General features: G+C 44.1%; 1 protein-coding gene across 3 annotated transcripts in view; it reads left to right on the top strand.

Annotated features, from left to right (window-relative positions):
- ASB6 (ankyrin repeat and SOCS box containing 6) overlaps positions 1-20,319 on the top strand; it is a 42,859-nt gene extending 22,540 nt beyond the window's left edge. For all 3 annotated transcript variants that reach the window (XM_085614001.1, XM_085614002.1, XM_085614003.1), the window contains exons 4-7: positions 17,040-17,146; positions 18,381-18,489; positions 18,845-18,931; positions 19,071-20,319. In XM_085614001.1, coding sequence (XP_085470127.1) covers positions 17,040-17,146; positions 18,381-18,489; positions 18,845-18,931; positions 19,071-19,747 — 980 coding nt within the window. In that variant the 3' untranslated portion in view covers positions 19,748-20,319. The remainder of the gene's footprint in view (positions 1-17,039; positions 17,147-18,380; positions 18,490-18,844; positions 18,932-19,070) is intronic.
- The last annotated feature ends 792 nt before the right edge of the window (positions 20,320-21,111 follow it).

Genomic DNA, 21,111 nt, shown 5'->3' on the forward strand with positions numbered 1-21,111 from the left:
ATACAGTCTTTGTATTTGTTGTGATAGACGGCGTGACTACACTTTTTAGCCCCGTGTGCGAGCCATTGCACAACAACAACCCCCTCCATAACTTATGCTGCCTGGTTTCCATCCTTAACCCATTACCTTCACAGCTGAAGCCCCCGCCCCAGTTTGTCAAGACCCGGCACCGCGTGGACCCGGAATTCTTGCGGGTAGGACTGTCTATCCAATCATTGTCTACAAGCATGTATTTATCTTTGTTACGTCTACACTCGTTATTTGTACTCTCACGTACCCAGCACTTGCAACCTATGGCATGATCCCTCCACGTCCATGCCATACTCATATCGAATCACCCTATTATGTCTGGGCTATTTTATTTAAAATACTGCTAGGGAGTCATTTTAACTTTCTGATCACTTCCCGCCTTACTTGTAGACGAGTCAGCCAATCGCCCACTGGTGTGAGTAAACTCCTGTCACCACACACAGCGCTGTCACTGAGTCTCTTAAACCCCACCGTCACATTTAGCCTGTTTATCTTAGAAGGGACTTTATACGGGCAATCTGAGAAACCTTACTTGCAGTTTGTGTTTGTCTTGTTCTAATCCCCATTGCTGGGCGCTTCCATCGACGTCACACAGGGCACGAGCACCCGTTCCTAGCACGACTACGGCTGGAATACTCTTCTCTCTGGTGCATGCTTTTCGAGCCCTCTTTCGTAGGAAGCCCCACAATATATTTTTTTAATGTTTTATTCTCTCCCTCTCCATCACAGGTTCGACGTCAAGGACACGAATAATCCGTGTTCCTCCCACAACTTTGTTGTGTTTCTGGGATTACAGTATACTCTCCCCCCTTGTTTCTGAATCCCACCCCTTTCTTTTTAATCACCACCTTGGTCCTGACGAAGCGCTAGGATCCATTAGGGACCGGCAACAGCGCGAAACATGTTGACCATCACTTGCACTCCCTCTCTCTCACTTTAAACCCTCACTCTTACGGGCCGAGAGCAGTGGGACGTATTTACAGCTTTTTTCCCCCACTCAGAATGTTTATATAACATTATCCCCCGTTATTTTTAGCAGACCTCCTGGGCCCACCAATAAATAGTTAGGGCACCATTAGGTCTTTTTAGCCTCACCACCACCCCCCTCCCCACACACCCACACGCACAACTACGGCGACTCCACCAAAAGATCTCCGATAGAGAGCCCTTTTAGGGCCCGTGAGGGACTGCAGCGCCACCCCCACGAGGAGCACAGCCCGATGATGATGCTTTGCACCCGCAAGGGTGTGTGAGGGCACTTCTAGTACCATCCAGGAGTCTCTAGTCTCCATCACACTATCATTTGCGAACCTAGTCTGAGACCCTTTGTCATCCTCCCCTTTTCCCCTTCCTCTTGCATAGTAGACCATACTGGCATATATATTTCTTCAGGAACTGTTACCTTACTTTGCATGTGGTTTAACTTCAGGAGCACCGGTACAGGACCTTTTCCCTTTCCTACTCATCCGCTCCTTGTCCCCCCATTCTCTCTGAAGTGTGTATACACCTCTCGTGCAACGCCAGGCACGACTGAGTGTGAGCGGACACGCAAGTACTTCGAGTCCAAACGAAAGGGTCATGGCCGTGCATATCCATGCCATCAACATGCAGCACGGGCACCCTACCGGAGCGGCTCCTTGGCTAACATACCTACCTACCTGACTGATGAAACGAGAAATGCCCGATACCCTTCTTTGAAGCAATTCAACCAGCGTGTGCGAAGTGTTGTAAAACCGAAAGGGTCCGTTAAGCTGAAACTTCAGTTCACAGTCAGCGCAAGAAAGGCCAGTTTGTGAAAATCGCCACACCGCCAAATACAAATATTACGCTAATTCCTCCCCGGAGCATCCACACCTCTTCAAAATACAAGCATTTGCAATGCAATAGGTCTCGCATTTGCGAGAGTTTAAGCTATTGGCATTGTAAATGACCATGTCTTTTATTTATCTGTTTTGATAATTAACACATAAATAAAAGGCATTGTCATTTACAATGCAAATAGCTCAAACTCTTGTAAATGCGAGACCTATTTCACTTCAAAGAAGGGGCTGCCATTGCCCTGGGCTGCTTGGAAAGTAACCGCGTGCTTGGCGTGCTGAATGTTGCAGAAAAGCATGTTGTGCCTGCAGTAGGAGAAATTCCTAAAACAATAGTGCTTACAGACTAAAGAAGACCTACCGTGTAACAACAGAAGTAAAAGGGCCAGTCCTCATGGGAGGTTACAAATGAAGACAAGGCGGCACTAAGGAGGGACTAACAAGCCTATTAACGAATCAGAAGCCAGCATTTACAAAGGACACTGACTAAGTTAATGACAAATATGGACATGGTGTGGTAGAGCTTCAAGTCCATACTCCAATACAGCATGCCTCGCAGAGCAGCACTCAACCTACAAAAGACCCTGGGGGATGGGGTCCCCAGGGCCAGGCGCTGTGGCAAACCTCCCATTGCGCATGGCTTGCTGCATGTTGGGGTTGGCTGCATGTTGGGGTTGGCTCCCATGCGTGACGGGAGGAGGATTGCATATAACCCGTTCCCTGCGTGCGTCGGCCAATGGCCGGCGTGAGCACTACTTGGCTAGTGCTGCGCACGTCCGTTGGCCGACGCGGCCCCGCCCACTCATTAAAAGTCCCACACCGCGGTGGAATTTGCGCCGCGGTTAACGGGTTAAGTATGGTAATTAAGTATTACTTTATACTAAAAAAAAAAAACTAGAAATTCACTGAAAAAACAAAATGTTATAGATGGGTATGATAAAAAGATCTGTTTTCATTAACAAGAAAAAAAAAGTGGAAAGTCACTGGAAAAACCAAAGGTTAAAGCAACGTTCTAGTTAAGTGAATTTGTTAATGAGAACATTAATGCTTTGAACAAAAAAAACCACAGAAATTCACCAGTAAGTTAGCAGCACTAACTATAACTTGCTCCCCCGCCATGCACGGCTTGTGACCTCACATATAACATCACTGATGTTCTGAGATCATTTATGAGATCACTGATGACATCTCAAATACCATCATTGATAATGTCATTGATGACTTAACTGATGGCCTCGTTCAAACTTTGTTTTCCTGCATATTACTCTATGAATTACTATGGCATTAGAGGCCTGACAGTATGTACAAAGTACTTGAGAGAATATCAGCCATCATTACTGCCATCACAGATACAAATCCCTTAAATATAGAAAGCATGCATTATGTGCAGCATTGACCATGTACCACACGCTTTACAGCTAGTATAGTTCACATTAACAATTAACTACAGATATATAGGAAACCCTCATTAAAACTGTTCACAGAAAGCCAAGTTCCGAAAAATAGTGAATGTCAGTTCCAAAATAAATGACCTACTATGGACAGCTTTTATCTGTATCGAACCTGAAACTCGCCGAACCTACATTGAGAAATGAAGTTGATATCCGTAGAGAACAGTTCTTACTCTATGGAGAGTTTACTGTATACCACACTGTTTGCAAACAGTGAAACTTTCATGAGAAATACATCACAGGGTATTTAAGTATTTGCTAAGAACAGTGTACACTCTGTGCAACAGTTGTAAAAAAACAACAACCAAAAAACCACCATTTGATAAAAAATAACCAAGATCTGAATTTGCTAAACATCATACTTCCCTACTTTTCATACTGTGGTGAAATCTTTACAGATAGACCATCTTTTCAAATAAAACAAGTACATGTACATAGGTTAGGAGCTGGTGCACACAGTCTTCTATGTTAAGTAGAAATTGTCATGTTGACACGAGTCTATCTAATGACTCATGGCTAGTTCCCAAAGTTAGTATCTACTATGTAGAATCTTACTCCTGTTGAAAACCTTCTCTACAGAACCAAATAAGTTTGTGTGGAACAGAATGAACACAAGTCTGTCAGCTGTCACCTGCACACAGACCTCCTCTTGAATACATAAATGTAGAACGTGGTCAATACTTCTACTCACCTATTGTGCATTAGGAGCACATGTGTTTTGTAAACAGTTACACCTATCAGCTGGACCCAGGCTGTACAAAATGATGTACACACGTAATGTAGTACCTAACCCCCACTGTGTAAACTGCAAAACAAACTAGCACACTCATTGGATGATGTCATGAGTGATGTCATAAGCAGTGCATGGCGGGGGCGCAAGTTATAGTTAATACTGCTAACTATAACTGGTGAATTTCTTTGTGGTTTTTATTTTATTTTTTAGTTCTAAACATTAATATTGTCATTGACAAATTCACCCAGCTATAACGTTACTTTGACCTTTGATTTTTTTCAGTGAATTTATATTATATTTGTTCAACTTAATAGACTAAGAAAGTGGTAGTCTAGCCATCTAAGACATAGGTTAACGTAACTTTCTTTGATGCTCGTTTACTATAAAGGCCTTGATCTTCCCGCCAGGCACACTGGTATTGAAGGTTCCTTCGATGGGCGGTTGTGTGGCTCACTATATAGAGATGTTGATGTTCCTAACCCTCTTCATGTACACTTTTGCAAACATTGTTATTCAGCTTATTTGGAATCAGGACTCCCTCGGCAAAGTAGGAGCCATGTTTGTGTTCTTTGCTTTGTCACCTGGAAGAGTTATACACTTTGGCTGTGTAATCGGGTGCGAGAGTCAGTCAGCATCCTGGTCCGTTCTGGACACTTGGGATTAGGAGCTTTTGGCACTCTGCGTCTTAACCACGATATGATGTTTATGTTGGGTCTGTAACTCTAAAGAAAGAGTACTCTGATCAGAGAAGACCTTACCTTTTATTTCATCCCTAATCTCTTGTGACAGCTACTCCGAAGGATCCACTGTCTATTGTGCCACATAATTCCTGGTCCGAAACGGAAGTGGGTCATCTTGCACTGTGAGCTGAACATTTTGTTTTATTTGTAGCCTTTTCTGTCTGTTGAGCTGCAGTCACTGGGTCCCAATGGGGTCAGAGTTGCAGGGTGGATAGCTGGCCGACATCTTATAATTCAGTCCCTCAGGTACTCTCTTTTTGTGTTTTTAAAAAAAAAATTTAATTGTAGGAGGCAGGATTATGCTCCACACCAGGCACTGATTCCATTGTGGTACCAAAACAATCTTCCAGCTTAATACATTTTGAACACACAAAAAAGAACTGGAAAACCAAGTCAACTTGGGAACTTAGTGGCCCCATGTGAATTTAAAGTAGCCTGGGAAGCAGCTAAATTGAAGAACCAAGAAGGTTCTTCAGCGAAGCTACGACGTCATTTCTTCCCTATTGGCTTACAATTCTCAGTTCCTTTTGTTGACTAGCGGAATACCTTCCCACTCTGTACTGATATTAACCCGGTGCAAAGGAATGCCTCGTTTCTGGGACATCCGCTGACTGATGTCAAATGAAAATAAATTTATAGGAAACGCTTGGTTAGTTAGGGGAATAGTGGGCTCTGCTTTCTTCCAGGGGGCGCTTCCTCCAATCTTAGACCAGTGAACAGGCCGTGATAGGACATGGAGCATCCCTGCTCTGTTGAACAGGGCAAACCTGCATTCCTCCGTGATTCCCATTTCCCTTACAGGCATACCTCTAAATATCTGAACCCTTATCCTCTTAATTCTCACATTTCCTGTCCCTCATGCCTACCTGTCTTGTAGCTCCTTGTTCTAAGATTTTACAATTTAGATATGGTTGTGTCTACGGTACTTTTTTGTCTTGAGTTCCTGGCTCTGATGTTCCACCTCGAAGAGTAGCCAAGAATACTGCTCAACCCCATGGACTGCAAAGTGCAATGTCAGCCATTCATCCCGTGCCATGTCAAACTGAGAACTTTTCCATTTCCCACCAGCCAATCCCTTTTGTTGCCTGTCGTAGTTCCACAGCGCTTGCCATCTTGAAGGGCAGAGTTTACTGCTGCATACACCATGCACACAGAATCTCGGGCTCCCAAGTTATTATTGTCCATTGTCCTGCTTAGTAACTAACTCTCTCAATCTCCAATGGTTTTCGCTCCGAGAAGAACACCATTACTTCTGCAAATAAGCACTCGAAAAGACAAGGCCCGGACCCTATCGTCCTTAATGAAAATGATCCTTTCAGAATTCTACGAGCTGGTGAAAGTCAGTAGGGTAGCCAAACCTCTGTCAGACCTGGGCCTGCCTCAAGCATTTAAGAAACGACAACAGTTGATGTAGGCTGCTTTCCCAGCAATTAAATATAGTCCATACCATTCCTTGATCCCAGAGTATTTCTTGACCACTCATTAAGGGAGGAACAGCCTGGACCCATGTGACCGTAACAACTCTGACCAATCTCAAATGGACCATTCCTCTGAAAATTAAGGAAGAGCAACCGTCTATTAAATGTGTTATTTCTAAGAAGAGAACAATCTACTAATCTACAACAAGGAGGCTTCTGTCCAAAGAGAGGCCTGGGGCAGCCCTAGCCTCCATCTGACATACTTCGAAAACCACGGTTGACAGAAACTGGCTAGCAGCACCTCTACTTCTCAACTTATCTGCCACGTTCAACACTGTACCCAGTGAAACACTCCTCATTAGGCTTGGACAGCGAGATCCTTTCTCATGGATCAATCAAGCATTCTGATACTCCCATCCACGCCATGCAAGGCAGGAGCTCCACAAGGCTCTGATACTCCCATCCCATCCACGCCATGCAAAGCAGGAGCTCCACATGGCTCTGATACTCCCATCCCATCCACGCCATGCAAGGCAGGAGCTCCACAAGGCTCTGATACTCCCATCCACGTCATGCAAGGCCGGAGCTCCACAAGGCTCTGATACTCCCATCCACGCCATGCAAGGCAGGAGCTCCACAAGGCTCTGATACTCCCATCCCATCCACGCCATGCTAAGCAGGAGCTCCACATGGCTCTGATACTCCCATCCATGCCATGCTAAGCAGGAGCTCCACATGGCTCTGATACTCCCATCCCATCCATGCCATGCAAGGCAGGAGCTCCACAAGGCTCTGATACTCCCATCCACGCCATGCTAAGCAGGAACTCCACATGGCTCTGATACTCCCATCCCATCCATGCCATGCAAGGCAGAAGCTCCACAATGCTCTGATACTCCCATCCACGCCATGCTAAGCAGGAGTTCCACATGGCTCTGATACTCCCATCCATGCCATGCAAGGCAGGAGCTCCACAAGGCTCTGATACTCCCATCCCAGCCACGCCATGCTAAGCAGGAGCTCCACAAGGCTGCGATACTCCCATCCACGCCATGCAAGGCAGGAGCTCCACAAGGCTCTGATACTCCCATCCACACCATGCTAAGCAGGAGCTCCACAAGGCTCTGATACTCCCATCCCATCCAAGCCATGCAAGGCAGGAGCTCCACAAGGCTCTGATACTCCCATCCCATCCAAGCCATGCAAGGCAGGAGCTCCACAAGGCTCTGATACTCCCATCCCATCCAAGCCATGCAAGGCAGGAGCTCCACAAGACTCTGATACTCCCATGCAAGGAAGGAGCTCCACTAGGCTCTGATACTCCCATTCCATCCACGCCATGCAAGGCAGGAGCTCCACAAGGCTCTGATACTCCCATCCACGTCATGCAAGGCATGAGCTCCACAAGGCTCTGATACTCCCATGCAAGGCAGGAGCGCCACAAGGCTCTGATACTCCCATCCACGCCATGAAAGGCAGGAGCTCCACAAGGCTCCAGCACCTCACCACTGCTGTTCAAAATGTACATCAGACCACTCCTGGAGCTCCTCCCATCCTTTCATCTCACATGCTATAATTATGCTGACTATACTCTGATAATAAAACTGTTAGAACCTAGTGACCTAGGGGCTTCAAGTCTAGGTGATTACCTTAGTATTGCTCTCTGGATGAAAACAAAATACATCAAACTTGATGCATCCAAAACCGCGAGAGTAACTAGAGGGGACTGGAAAAACTACGATCCACTGACATGTTGGCCGAAAGAACTAGGACAACCATATCAAAGCAAGTAGGAAACATAGGAAAAACAAACATTGGCATAGCCAGTAGGTCTCACCTTTGGGACCTTATAAGTGTTTAGCCATGCAACAGTTGATGTTGTTTCACCAAGGATATTGTGCTGCATAACTAAATACTTATAAGGTCCCAAAAGCGAGACCAATTGGCTATGCCAATGTTTGTCTTGTATGTTTACTTGGCGCACCCTGCTGAGGCTTTCCTTTCAATCCTTGTGTACCAGCCTCCTGTTGTGTGTGTTCTTGCATGACGTGTTATCTCCAATCTGCAATCTTTGCTGTGCCAATGCATTGACATAGTCCGAGCCAACACAATGGCAAGATGCACCTCTCTACAGCAGTTCCAGGCACTGCTAAACAATGCTTGAGCACTGTGGGCTCACAAACTCATGCACAGACTTGGGAATCTTGTCACTTAAATGCCTAGAAGGAGTAAGCCTTCTCGAAGCAGCGTCCATGGTGCCCTCTTAGAGGTTCTTGTAAACTGTTCCTCTGCACATCCTGCAATAAATCACTTGGTGTGTGCAGTTTTAACAAAAGAGTGGTAGCAACATTGTTTGCTGTGTTAACGTGCTCACACCAGCAGGAGAGACCTTCTCTTCATGCACTTTCGTTCATATTCATCTATGTGACGCTTTGGACAATCGTCTTGGTGTTTAGAGCACAAGGAACTAATATTATTGAAAAACGTTTTTACAAAAGAGTGCACGTTGGCATCTATATAGTATATTCACTACCAGTTGTCCGACAGTCTCCAACGGAGCACCACTGAGCAACATGTCGTTTGAAGAAATTGCTTCACTGACGTCAAATAAAGCAGACACTTTAGCATTTTCCCCTGAAGCAGCATCGGAAATATATGATTTGATACAAGAGGCAAGACTCTTCAGTCCTCACATATCAACCACAACGCAACTTCTAAAACAACTTGAGTATTTGAGTCGGAAAGAGATAAATCAGAGATTACACGCAACCACTCTCATCCAGTATCATAAAACTAAAAGAATTCCAAGAGGGTTACGGATCGCTTTAAAACCCATGTTATGTAAAACAAATAAACTATTCATGGAAAGGTGGTATCGGATTCTAAATAAATGTTCATTGGATCTCATTCTCCTCATTGTCGAAGAGCTATCTAACATACTCAAAACGTTGGAAATGGAAATAACTCAAATTCAAGAAGAATTATCAAAAAAAGACACAGAAAACTGGGATGAACTTTTACAAGATTAGACCGGTATGCCAAAGAAATACATGAAAGAAAAATAAGAAAGTTTCGCCGCGATACAATCAATTATAAATTGGACGAGGTGTACACCTGGGCTGAAATGTACAACCAACGCAGATGGCAAAGACCACAACAAAAAACAGGGTCATCTGAAGAGAGTGTTGTTTCCGATATAGATTTGGCTCAGAACAGACCACCTGTACACAGATCTGACATTCAAACTGATACTCAACCGAGTACATCAGGTAGCGCACATAGTAAGAAGACCTCTTTTTTTTAGCCATCAGCCCAGCAGCCAATCATCAACCAGAAAAATCTACACAAAAACAAGGAGAAGCAAAAGAAAAAGTGCCAACGAACGAAACAGAAAAGAGACCTCTTCGGAGCAAGACGAGAGCAACCTAGTGGTGAATATCTCAAAAGTTGACTTAACTAAAGCACAAATTGCAGTCTTGAATAAAGGCACATCGTATGTACCAACGTATCACAGTAATATTGCAGAGAGTGAAATCGCTTTTTTCAAGTTTGTCAGAACATTGAAATTGAAATATTTCTTCAGCACCATTGAATCTCCTATATCTACAATGGAAGATAGTTCTTTAAAGGAATTCAAACCCAAAAGCTCCTTCTGTTCCCCGATTTCACACAAATCGATGGACACTTTTGAAAGATTGGTGAAAGCAGACATGAACAAAATCAATTTTGGCAAGAAAATCAAACAAAATTTCAGCAATAAAGAATGGAGTACTCTTAAACAACTATCCAACAATCAAGCTCTGATGTTTTCCAAAGCCGACAAAGGAGGGGCTCTTGTGGTCCTTGATACAGATTTTTATGAACGAAGTGTAATGGAACACATCACGGATAGTGACACATACACCAGACTTGACCATGATCCTACTTTGAGTTACCAAGGTCTTCTTAATCAAATCCTCACACAGGCGCTAGAAAAGGGCTGGATCAACCACAAGACCAAGGAATTTTTATACACTATGTATCCTAGACGTCCAAAGTTGTATATGCTGCCAAAAATACACAAAAGTTTGACAAAACCACCCTTTTGACCTATAGTGTCAGCATGTGGTTCTCTTTCTGAACCCATTGGCAAATACTTGGACTATTTTCTATAGCCTATCGTGCAACATCAAGTATCGTATCTCAAAGATACAACTGACCTTTTGAATACTCTTCAAAACCTGAACCTTGAACACATCAATGAATGGCACTTATGTACCGTGGATGTTACCGCTTTGTATACCTCCATACCACACAGGGATGGTCTTGACGCTATTGAATGGGCATTATTGCAGCATGACAACATTAAGGCTGAAAAAGTGTTTCTTTTAGAATTGCTGCATTTTGCGTTATTCCATAGTTATTTCGAATGGAAAGGCATATTTTATGCCCAGAACGGCACTTCGATGGGCTTTACGGGGGCACCCTCGTACGCCAATATCTTTATGTCCAAACTTGAACATGATCACATCTTGCACAATGAAACATGGTCTCAACATCTGATCTTATACAAGCGTTACATTGACGACATATTGATAATTTGGAAAGGCGACCCTAATCTTCTTGAAAACAACATTGGCGATCTCAATCATATTCACGATCGTATTAAATTCACCTATACGATCAACAAACTTCAAATCAATTTCTTAGATGTATTGATTCAAATCCACGAAGGTCACATCAAAACCAACGTATTTGTCAAAGCCACAGACAGAAATAAGTTTGCACTTCAGAAGTTTCCATCAATTTACACTCAAAAAGCACTTGCCATATTCTCAATTCATTCGTCTAAAGAGAATAACTTCTGATCCTCAAGATACTGTAGACATCATTCATAAATTTTCCGATAAATTTCGAGTAAGAGGATATCCAGATCACATTCTTGAACAAACCTGTCAAAGATTGGAAACTGTTGGCCGTACTGATTTATTAACGTCCACTGAGAAACCATACACCAACCGCCCTGTTTGTGTCTTAAAACATTCAACACAATCGTCATTGATCAAATCAACCATCATAAAACATTGGGACATCATACAAACCGAACCAGATCTCGATCATCTCTTTCCGCAGCGTCCGATTTTTGCAATGCAACGATCAAAAAATCTCAAAGAACTCTTGTCAAAGAAATCCACGGATCCCAAAATAACATTCAAAGGCATGCAAAAATGCATGAATTGCATACACTGTAACAACGTAATGACAGACGCTCTTTTTTATCATCCAACTAAAGGGTATAAAATTAATTTACAGCACTCAAGCACTTGTGACACCAAGAACGTGATTTACGCTTTGAAATGTCCTTGCGACAAAATTTATGTAGGTCGAACTGAAAGAAAAGTCAAGACACGAATAGGAGAACACAAGAGCAATATTCGACTGATGAATGAGAAATCGTCAGTAGCATTGCATTGGAAAGAAGCAAGGCATAACATAGCGCAACTGCGTTTCACTATTCTGGAAGTGCAAAAACCCACAGGAGAGCATGATCCCGTTAAATCATTGGCACGTTCTGAATTTTTTTGGACCAAAAAATTGCAATCTCTCCAACCATTGGGATTAAATGACAGGATTGAATTTAGTTGTTTTTTGTAAATAGAACTTGTACGTGACATATATATTTGCTGAACTTCTTGCTACTTTTTTTCATGATGAACTATCGGCATCTTTATTAGTTTTAGGCTGTTTGATCCTGTGTTTGTTTCAGCGTTTCTACTCATTTCCGCTCTCTATGTTCATCACAATTCACGGTGACCCGTTTTCTATGTTTATGGTTATGGGATCTTTAAATAGTCACGTTGATTCACGCTACGTAAACGTTCCTGGCTGAGAAGCCATGCACAATGATTACTCTTGGTAAGTTCGCTGCGCTCTTTAAATTCTTGGCGTTTTGGCGCGTAACCTCACTTTACTTGGTGAGTTGGCAGTTTAATCGTGATTTGCACTATATTTAAGCCGGTTGAGCCTCAGTAGCAATTATTTTACTTCGTGTAATCTATGGTAAACACTCCGTGTTTTTCATGCTTGAGCCACTGTTTTTTAGGATTTCCATGTCTTTATTAGTCACGTTTTGCTCACCGAGTTGCTAGATTACATCTCGCTATCGTGTTTCTTATCACTCATCCAAACGTTTATTAAGGGCACAATTGTATCTTTATACACACATCAATGTTAATAATGGGTAGTACAGATTGACATCATGATGTGAGGACCGTTTGGTAAATTGCCTTTTTGTTTATTTTTCAGTATGGATGAAATGACCCCTGACGAAGGGTCTGGATTTGACCCGAAATGCATTGGGTTTTGATGAATTATGTCATTTTCGCATGATTAGTGTTTGTTTCACACAACTTGATTCCAAATGAATCAGATTTGCATGGAATTAATGCAATAAAAAGTTTTGAAAGACTGTATACCCGCTCATGAGCGTTCATAACTAAACTCCAATATTGGTTTATCTGAGTGGTAGCAACATTGTTTGCTGTGTTAACGTGCTCACACCAGCAGGAGAGACCTTCTCTTCATGCACTTTCGTTCATATTCATTTTTAACAAAAGGACACGAGAGGGAGGGTGGGAGGGAAAAAAGCAACAGGACACCAGAAAACGCTGTGATGCGGCGAGCGCTGGGCATCTCGTATCGCTTTTTTCATTTGGGAATGGCTAATACGGACAAAGGGAGGGTGAGGGTTAAGAGGGGAATAAGTAACATGGTTGGAGTGGAGTGGTGGGAAGAAAAAACACGGCCGAGTGTGAGTGGAAAGGGAAAGACGACAAACTAAAATTAAGTTAAATGTTAGCAACTGCTTGTACATCAGAAATGGTCCGCATCTTATCAACATAGGATCGGTAACATGCTGAGTCTTAGGATGAGGCGCTTGGACATTTGCACTCCTAAGAATACACATTTGCATTAGTTGGGACATGTACTGCGACAATTTAGGCACATAGACTACAGGGCACGAAAGCGAAAGCAATCGCAAGACAGGCAAATGTAAACTAGCTCGCGCGGCCACGCTAATTAAAAACAGATGGCCCCTGCTCGCCGCTGCTCACTCCCGCAAGGTGGATGCCGCCACACGCACGAGTGTTCGAAAAGTGCATGGCTCGACCCAAAAAAGGAGTGTCCGGAATGTAAGCCGTCATAGGACACAAATAAATCTTCAGGGAGAGACAAACACAAGAAGGACGAAAATAAGCCCACACAACCAGTCTTCGAAGCAGAATTGGCTGAGTTTGTAGGTTGCTTTATTAAAAGCATGCCACTTTATGCAATGAACACTACGTTTTCTCATTCCCTCTGCACAGCAATTGGCATGTGCAAGGCAATCAAATAAGAAATGTATGTAAATGTTTATCTGCCAAGTGAGTACTCACCCTAGGGTTCAAAGCAACATCATACCATTGAGCTTCTTCTCAACGTTCACATATTGATTTCTACAGATAAGGCCGACAGATGGCTATTGACGACATGTGAATGTTTCTCAATCTTTGATATGACTTAACTTTACTGGATACCGAGTTGCATAGTTTTAGGAGAGAACAAATTACACGAGTAAAAAAAAAAAACGCTAATGTAGACCACAACTTCCCATGAGAACAACAATCAATTAATTAATTGAAAATGGTTGTTAAAAAATGATGAGCGTTTACAAAAACTGAGAGCCATGTTCAGTGAAAGAGTAGTGGTTGGTTAGGTTGATGGTAGTATGGGCGAGAGAGATAGTGGTGAAAGGTATTAGTGAGGGGGTGGTGGTGGTTAGAATTGTGGGAGTCGTATGGTAGTGGAGGAAGAGTAGTGGTGAGGGTTGAGAGGGTGCTGGAGGTTAGGGTGGTGGTGGTGGTTAGGGTTGCGGTGATAGGGTAGGTTGAAGTTAGTGCTAGGGTAGTGATGGGTAGACTGGTGGTTGATGTTGTTAGGCTGGTGGTGGTTAGGGTGTTGATGGTAGGCTGGTAAGTGTAGTGGTGTGGCAAGGGTGGTGGTGGTGGTGAAGGTGGTGGTTATGGGGGTTGTGGTTAGGGTGGTGTTGGTTAGGCTGTTGGGGGAGCGTGATGGTGGTAGCACTAGGATGGTGGTGGGTTGTTAGGGTAGGGTCCGATTAGGGTAGGGGTAGTGGGTAGAGTAGTCAGGTTAGAGTGGTAGTGGTTAGGATAATGTGATGAAGGTCACGGTAGGGTGGTAGTTGCTAGGGTAGTGTGCTGGTTGTTATGGTATGGTAGGGGTGGTGGCATTATTGGTAGGGTGGTTGGCTGGTTAGGGTGGTGGTGGTGGATCAGTTGGTGGTAGAGGATGGTGGAAGGCTTGTTACGGTAGTGGCAGTTAGGGTGGTGGTGGGAGTGGTAGCTAGGGTGGTGGTGGTGATTAGGGTCAGGTGTTACGAGTGGTAGGTCGATGTGGCATTGGTAGGGTGTTGGAAGTAGGGGGTGGTTGGGTGGTGATAAACATACTGATATGTGAGGGGATGGTGGTGGAAGGGCAATGGTGGTAAGGTGGTGTGGTTGTTGTAGATGTTGGTAGAGTGGTGGGCTGGTGGTACATATACTAACGTGGAAATGGGCATGGGGCAACAAGCACTACAGGGTAGAAAAAAGAAAAAGTAAGTAACTCAATCGGAGCGTGAGTAGCAGCAGGACACTAATCAAAAAGAAGCCATCAGTACTTGATCCATGCTCCAAGGAAGACCGAAACAAAGTGAAAGTGAAACCAGGCACACTGGCCAATCAGGAGCCAGCAAATAAGAGTGACAGTTAAGTCAATGAATGGTAAGCAACCAATGTTAGTAAACAAAATCTCTTCCACTGTCTCGCGCAAGACCTAAAATCTAGAAAAGGGAAGTTCCTAAAAGTGTTTAAGGAGACAGAGGTGCCCCTGAGCTACTTCTAAACACATCTAATCCACATGCCCGTCAGTCAATGCTGACATTCACACTGAAATTCTAACAGACAGGCAGTATTAGGTGCCTCAGAATTCAGTCAAGACAAATGTGATCAAAGGGGCGAGAAAACACACAGTGCACATGCACTTCCAGCTCTAAATTGGAGCCCTGTGTTACAGGAAAGCAATGGCAACATGTATTTAGATGCTTCTATCTCTGAATCAATGACACCAATTAAATGCCTCACTCTGTAGCAAAACCATTTACATTCAGGAGAGGAAGTCGTAGTGAGAGCATGAGGCAGACGATATTCCCCTTCCATCTTTAGTTGGGCTTAACGAGCATCCATTTGAAATTTTAGCGACTGACTTTTTTTTTTTTTTTAAAGAACTATGCACTAATGATGTGCAGTGCATGCTGATAGACGACGACACTAGGAATAAAACATATTCATTGCATTCGTGTTTGTGATGGATTCACTTCATATTCGATTCTTCACATACTACCAAAAAAGGATTTAGACGGAAAGATCAAATGTGCAGAGAAATCAATACAATTTGCTAGCGAGTTTTCAGTAGCAATACAGAGGTCTGCAGCAAGTCTGTCATATTGGAGCTTTAAAGAAGTTTTTTTCCCCTGCGCAGCTATTCAGTCTTTAAAATTACAAGTGTCAATATTGGCAATTTGTTACTTGAAATACATCGGCACATTCTTAGTCTGCACATGCTCCTATTCTGAACGACATGCGTTTCTGTTAATGGATGTTAAATGTGTTTGTTTATTGACCTAGACTGAACTTTTAATTCTCCATATTTGAAAAGACAGTAGGTATGACTTCTCAGAAATGGAACCTTACAATTTTCAAATTTAACATCCATACAGAAAGACGTTTGTGCCAATACTCTATTTTTCTCTCTAATATGACCCATGAAAGCCAGTGTTATTTACTCAGACAGCCAAATGTAAGAATACACTGAATTAAAGTGGTGAAAAATAATGTCATGCAGTCCAGAGGAGGTCTTTTGGAATATTAGAGGACACAAAAAATACTTTAATTTTCAAAGATCAAACACAAAGAATCAGAAAACAAAGTATTACTGATGATAAGGTAATGAGGAAAACGAGAGAACTGAATCTGCCCTACGATGGAAAATGTACACAACACGCACGCAAATAATCGTAAGGGTCAGATGTCATGTAAAAATACACGAAGACTATAAGACTAAGTGAAACAAGCATTGGCCGCGCGGAATGCATAGATGGGGGCTGCAGCGGGAGAGAGAGGCGGAGGGAGTTGGGTGCGCGCGCGCTGTGCACGAAAGCACTTAATGAACCATGACGGCTCGTAACTGTAAAACAAGGCTTAATGAGATAAGAAAGGCAGATGGCGGCTGCGTGCGTTCACGCGCAAATGCGCGCAAGCTTTAGGCCAGGAAAAGCTTGTAGACAGCACTTTGAAAACCCTCTCACAAAGTCGAGCAAGCAGCTCATGCGCTGCTCTAGGCTCAACCTAATAAGGGACCGAGTGCTCTTATGAAACCTCAAGTTAATCAGATAAGAAAGTCTGCAAAACATACCACGAGTAGCTTCCCAAACCTAGAATTAGCACACGAGATCTAAGCAATGAGTATAGATCTTGTTTTTATACCAAGGAGTGTCGGCTTCAGTCATGAGGTGCCTGCAAAGAATTCTCAATACTGCAGCAAACAACTTCTTAATTTAAACCTACAAGGTCGTAGTTCCTTCTCTGAATTTTTGAACCAGGTCTACAGGTGTGGGGAGGGGGAAGAATGTTGGGATTACATTAAATCTTGTGCAGTATTGATGCTTTTATCCTGCAAAGGACATAGTCCCGAAAATATGGTTGTTTAATGCTTCAGTGTTGTACTTTTTGTGGTTACATTTGATAGTTTAATGAACGGTCTCTTTTTTTTAGATCCTGTCACTTACTACACTGCTTTACACATCGCTGTTCTCCGGAACCAGCCGGACATGGTGGAGAAGCTTGTAAAACATGGAGCTGACATTAACCGGCGAGATCGGGTAAGAAAGTCTGAAGCAGAGCATTATGACATCCAGCCCTGATCACGAGAAGCAGGACTAGCTCTCAGTGTGGATAAAGCTCAGGATCCAAGTTCTTGCGCTCTATGTAAAGGATGAGGCTTTTACGGTGATAGGGTACGGCATAGCTCCTTCGATGTGGAGGGTGGGTAAGGCAGGGCGACTGATGTGGTGTGCCAATACAGTCTTCATGAATACCTGTTGCACTACCCAGCACTCTGGTGGCTAGCTATATCCTTAAATGTGACCCAATTTAAATGTTTCTAAAGTAATCCTTTGTCATGAAAAGGATGATAAAATGGGCACCAGGAGTTGGTTTCATATGAATGCTGGGCCTCTGAAGAGCGCACTAATTATATTTTGGTGTAGTAGTGGATTCATAATATAAATAATGATGCCCTGATCAGAGCAGTAAAACGGTGTGCTAACTGCAAACATGTCACGGGATGGATGTGGAATAGCAATGATGCCCAGGCAGGCACATGGCCTTAGAAGAGCTCATAGGCACCTTCACAAATAATAAATATATCGGGATTCTTTGGACTGCAAGTTGTGGCATGGTTTGGACCTAGCCGAAACCAGAAAAATCATTTGTAATATTTTCATTTGAGAGGCGACAAGAGGTGTGTGTTTGGTGGTGTTCCAATTCTTTATGTGCAAGCTTGTCAGTGTTGGGTAGGCCTTGCACTCTGCTCCTTTGGTGTGTGTAGTACAGATTGTGGCTCAGGATTCAAAGAACACTTTGCAGTGTAGTTGTACCTTGTGATTCAGTACAACCCATAATCGCGTGGACTGGGATTCTACTACTGTGCATTATATGGTGATGCGCCAAGAGTGGACACTGCAGGGTAGAGGCAAGTCTGTAGGTGACGTGCTTAGAGAGGACACTGAAGGGTAGAAGCAAGTCTGCAGATGACTCGCTTAGAGAGGACACTGCAGGGTAGAAGCAAGTCTATGCAGGTTATGCACTAAGAATGACACTGCAAAGTAGAATCCAGTCCATGCATGTGACGCGCTAAAAGTGGACACTGCAGGGTAGAAGCAAGTCTGCAGGTGATGCGCTTAGAGAGGACACTGAAGGGTAGAAGCAAGTGTGTGCAGATGAAGTTCTCTGGATTTAATTTGATATTTGTAGTGATGAAGCATCCTGCTCCAGAGTCTAGTTATCCTCTGCACCCTGCACAGAGCTTTGAATAATTTGTTGATTCCTTTTCAGATCCATGAGAGCAGTCCTCTGGACCTGGCCAGCGAGGAGACCGAGCGCCTCCCCTGCCTGCAGCGGCTCCTGGCCCTTGGTGCTGATGTCAACGCAGCAGACAAAAATGGTCAGTTTAAGATGCCTTGAACATTGCTAATTGCGGTGACGCAAGCCTTTATGGGGGTACATTGAGTTGGACCTGTACAAAACATCCTAATTTGAACGTCCGGTGATCTGCATTGCACTCTGCTGTTGGAGCACACTGACCTAGTAAAGAGTGATCATTTTTAATATGGCTCTTCAGAATATCAAAAGGCTGTAACCCCCTTCTTTCTCGCTTTACAAAAGTTCTCGTAAGATCTCTGGTTAAGGTTTTATGTCATCTAGGTTACCCCTGTCCCCGACCCATGCCCCCAAGAACACACTTTGTGGCTTGTACTCTTTCTGCCCCTCATGAGAGCCTCTATATCTTCTGTCTGCAGGAAAGACTGCTTTGCTGCATGCCTTGGCGAGCAGTGACGGTGTACAGATCCACAACACGGAGAACATCCGGCACCTGCTGGAGGGAGGTGAGTCTGGTTTGACTGACTGTTGATTACTCCCTTAAAGAGCTGATGAAGAGAGGCCAATTTAATTCACTGATGTGGATTTCTGACATTGATTTGTGCTGCAGAATTTAACCTCTGTGTGTTTCGTCTCTTCTTTCAGGCGCTGATGTGACAGTCACCACTAAAGATGGCGACACCGTATTTACCTGCATCATCTTTCTCCTTGGAGAGGCTATTGGAGGGGAACCAGATGAGGCTCAGATGATAAACCACTTCTGTTTTAAAGTCACACAGCTGCTGATGGCTCACCATGCTGACCCCAGTGAGTGCCCATCCCATGAGTCTCTCACTCACGCCTGCCTTAAAGGCTTCAAGTCCCACTTCTCCCTTCTGCGCTTCCTGCTGGAGTCAGGGGCGTCCTCGAACTGCTCCCTCCATGGGCCGGCCTGCTGGTCTGGTTTCCACATTGTCCTGGACAAACTGTGTGGCCAGCTGGGCTGCTCCGAGCACACCCCGTCCTCTATGGCAGAACTCCTTCAGAAGGCTGAGACTGTCCTGGAGCTCATGGCTGCCAACACAGCGCGAGTCCAACTGCCCGACAACTTTCAGATGAGTTTGGCAGGCTGCAGCCGGTATGCAGACAAGATCTCAGCCCTGTACCACTACCTGAAGCAGCTGGCGCAGTCCCCTCCACCGCTGAAGCACCTGTGTAGGGTGGACATCCGGAAGCAGCTGAGGCCTTGGCCACTGGATGTGAAAGTCAAGAGCTTGCCTCTTCCTGATAGGCTGAAGTTCTACCTGTTAGTGGATCACAGCACCTATCAAGACGAGCTATGATCCGGAATGTAAGACCACGCGGTGCTCTCCAGTCTATGGTCTTTGAAAACACACATCGCTCAGCCATCCAGGGGTTGTGCTGCCACTGACCTGCCTCTACCACTGATCTTTGTACCTCTGTAATTACATCATTCTCTTCGCATCTCATGTCTGCGAGTCCTGTCTGCATACTTGTCACAGAGTGGGACAGAGAGTGATGTGCTCCGGCTCGTTACTGGAAGCTGGCTGTCTGGATGGAGTACTTGGGCTGGAGGAATGAACATTAATGTGTAATCAGGAATATCCTTCGATTTAGCAATTCTTGTAGCAGGGCCTCGCCCAAGTAAGAGTAGATCCTCCTCTCACCTCAGTAGGAGATGCTTCTATCAAAAAAGATTTTCCTTTTTATTGTTTTATTTTCATCAGTTTGGAGTCCTTCCAAAGTTGGTATTTTCTGTTGCTCTGTAATATCCACTCTTCCCAACAAGGGCACCAGTTTTTTTGGGCATTTGAAATTGAGGCCTCATTGGACAAACTTCTGTTTTCCTCTGGTGAACTCACTCGGGGCTCCAATAAACAGTGTGAACTGACAATGTGTGTAGTTATTGTGCTTCATTCGTATTGCAGACCGCTGCCCAATCCCAGCCTTGAGTTCCAAAGCTGCTTCAACTCATTCCCCTGCTCCTGTCTTTAGTTCCAGCCCACGCCGCTAAGGTTCTTTCTGTGCGGTGTTCTCAGAGCTGACCAATTTCTCTGGGACGAGTGCTTCTTCCGGGATGTTGAATTCTACGTAGTGATTAGTTTTCTTTTCAATAATCTACTATCGCTTGTGAGAGAGACGCCTAGTGGGATAGAGGAGACCACTCTCTGTACCGGGGTCTCCAACCTTTTCTGTGCTAAGAGCCGTTCATGTTCAATGAAACTCCTTCCAGGCTACTAATATCAATGGTGAGCACTTCAGACGAGATTACATGAGTGGGCGCACCGTGCAAGTTCATAAGCGGAGATCACCGCTGTTTCTGCCAGGGTGGCCAGCAGTAATGGAAAACATCCTTTTGGAATGCCTCTACATAGGTAATACAGAACAGCTATAGCTGCAATGCACCAAGGTAATCCGTCTCCCCAACTTTGCAGAATTTATCACTCAAATATCAGCTTTACATATAACTTAAAGTGTGTCTTTGTAAAGTGCAAGTTCACACCGAGGTGTCAAATCACATGTTTTTTGTTACCTCAACTCAGTGGTTGGACTGGTTGACTGGAAGTGGAAATTCAAATGCCATTTCATCATCTTCTGACTTCTAAAATCACTCACATTTTCGTCTCAAATACACTCTTCAATTTTGGTACACACCTATTAATTCAAGCAAGTCACAGCTTCAAAT

The sequence above is a fragment of the Triturus cristatus genome, chromosome 1_2, assembly GCF_964204655.1.
Source record: "Triturus cristatus chromosome 1_2, aTriCri1.1, whole genome shotgun sequence".
Lineage (NCBI taxonomy): Eukaryota > Metazoa > Chordata > Amphibia > Caudata > Salamandridae > Triturus > Triturus cristatus.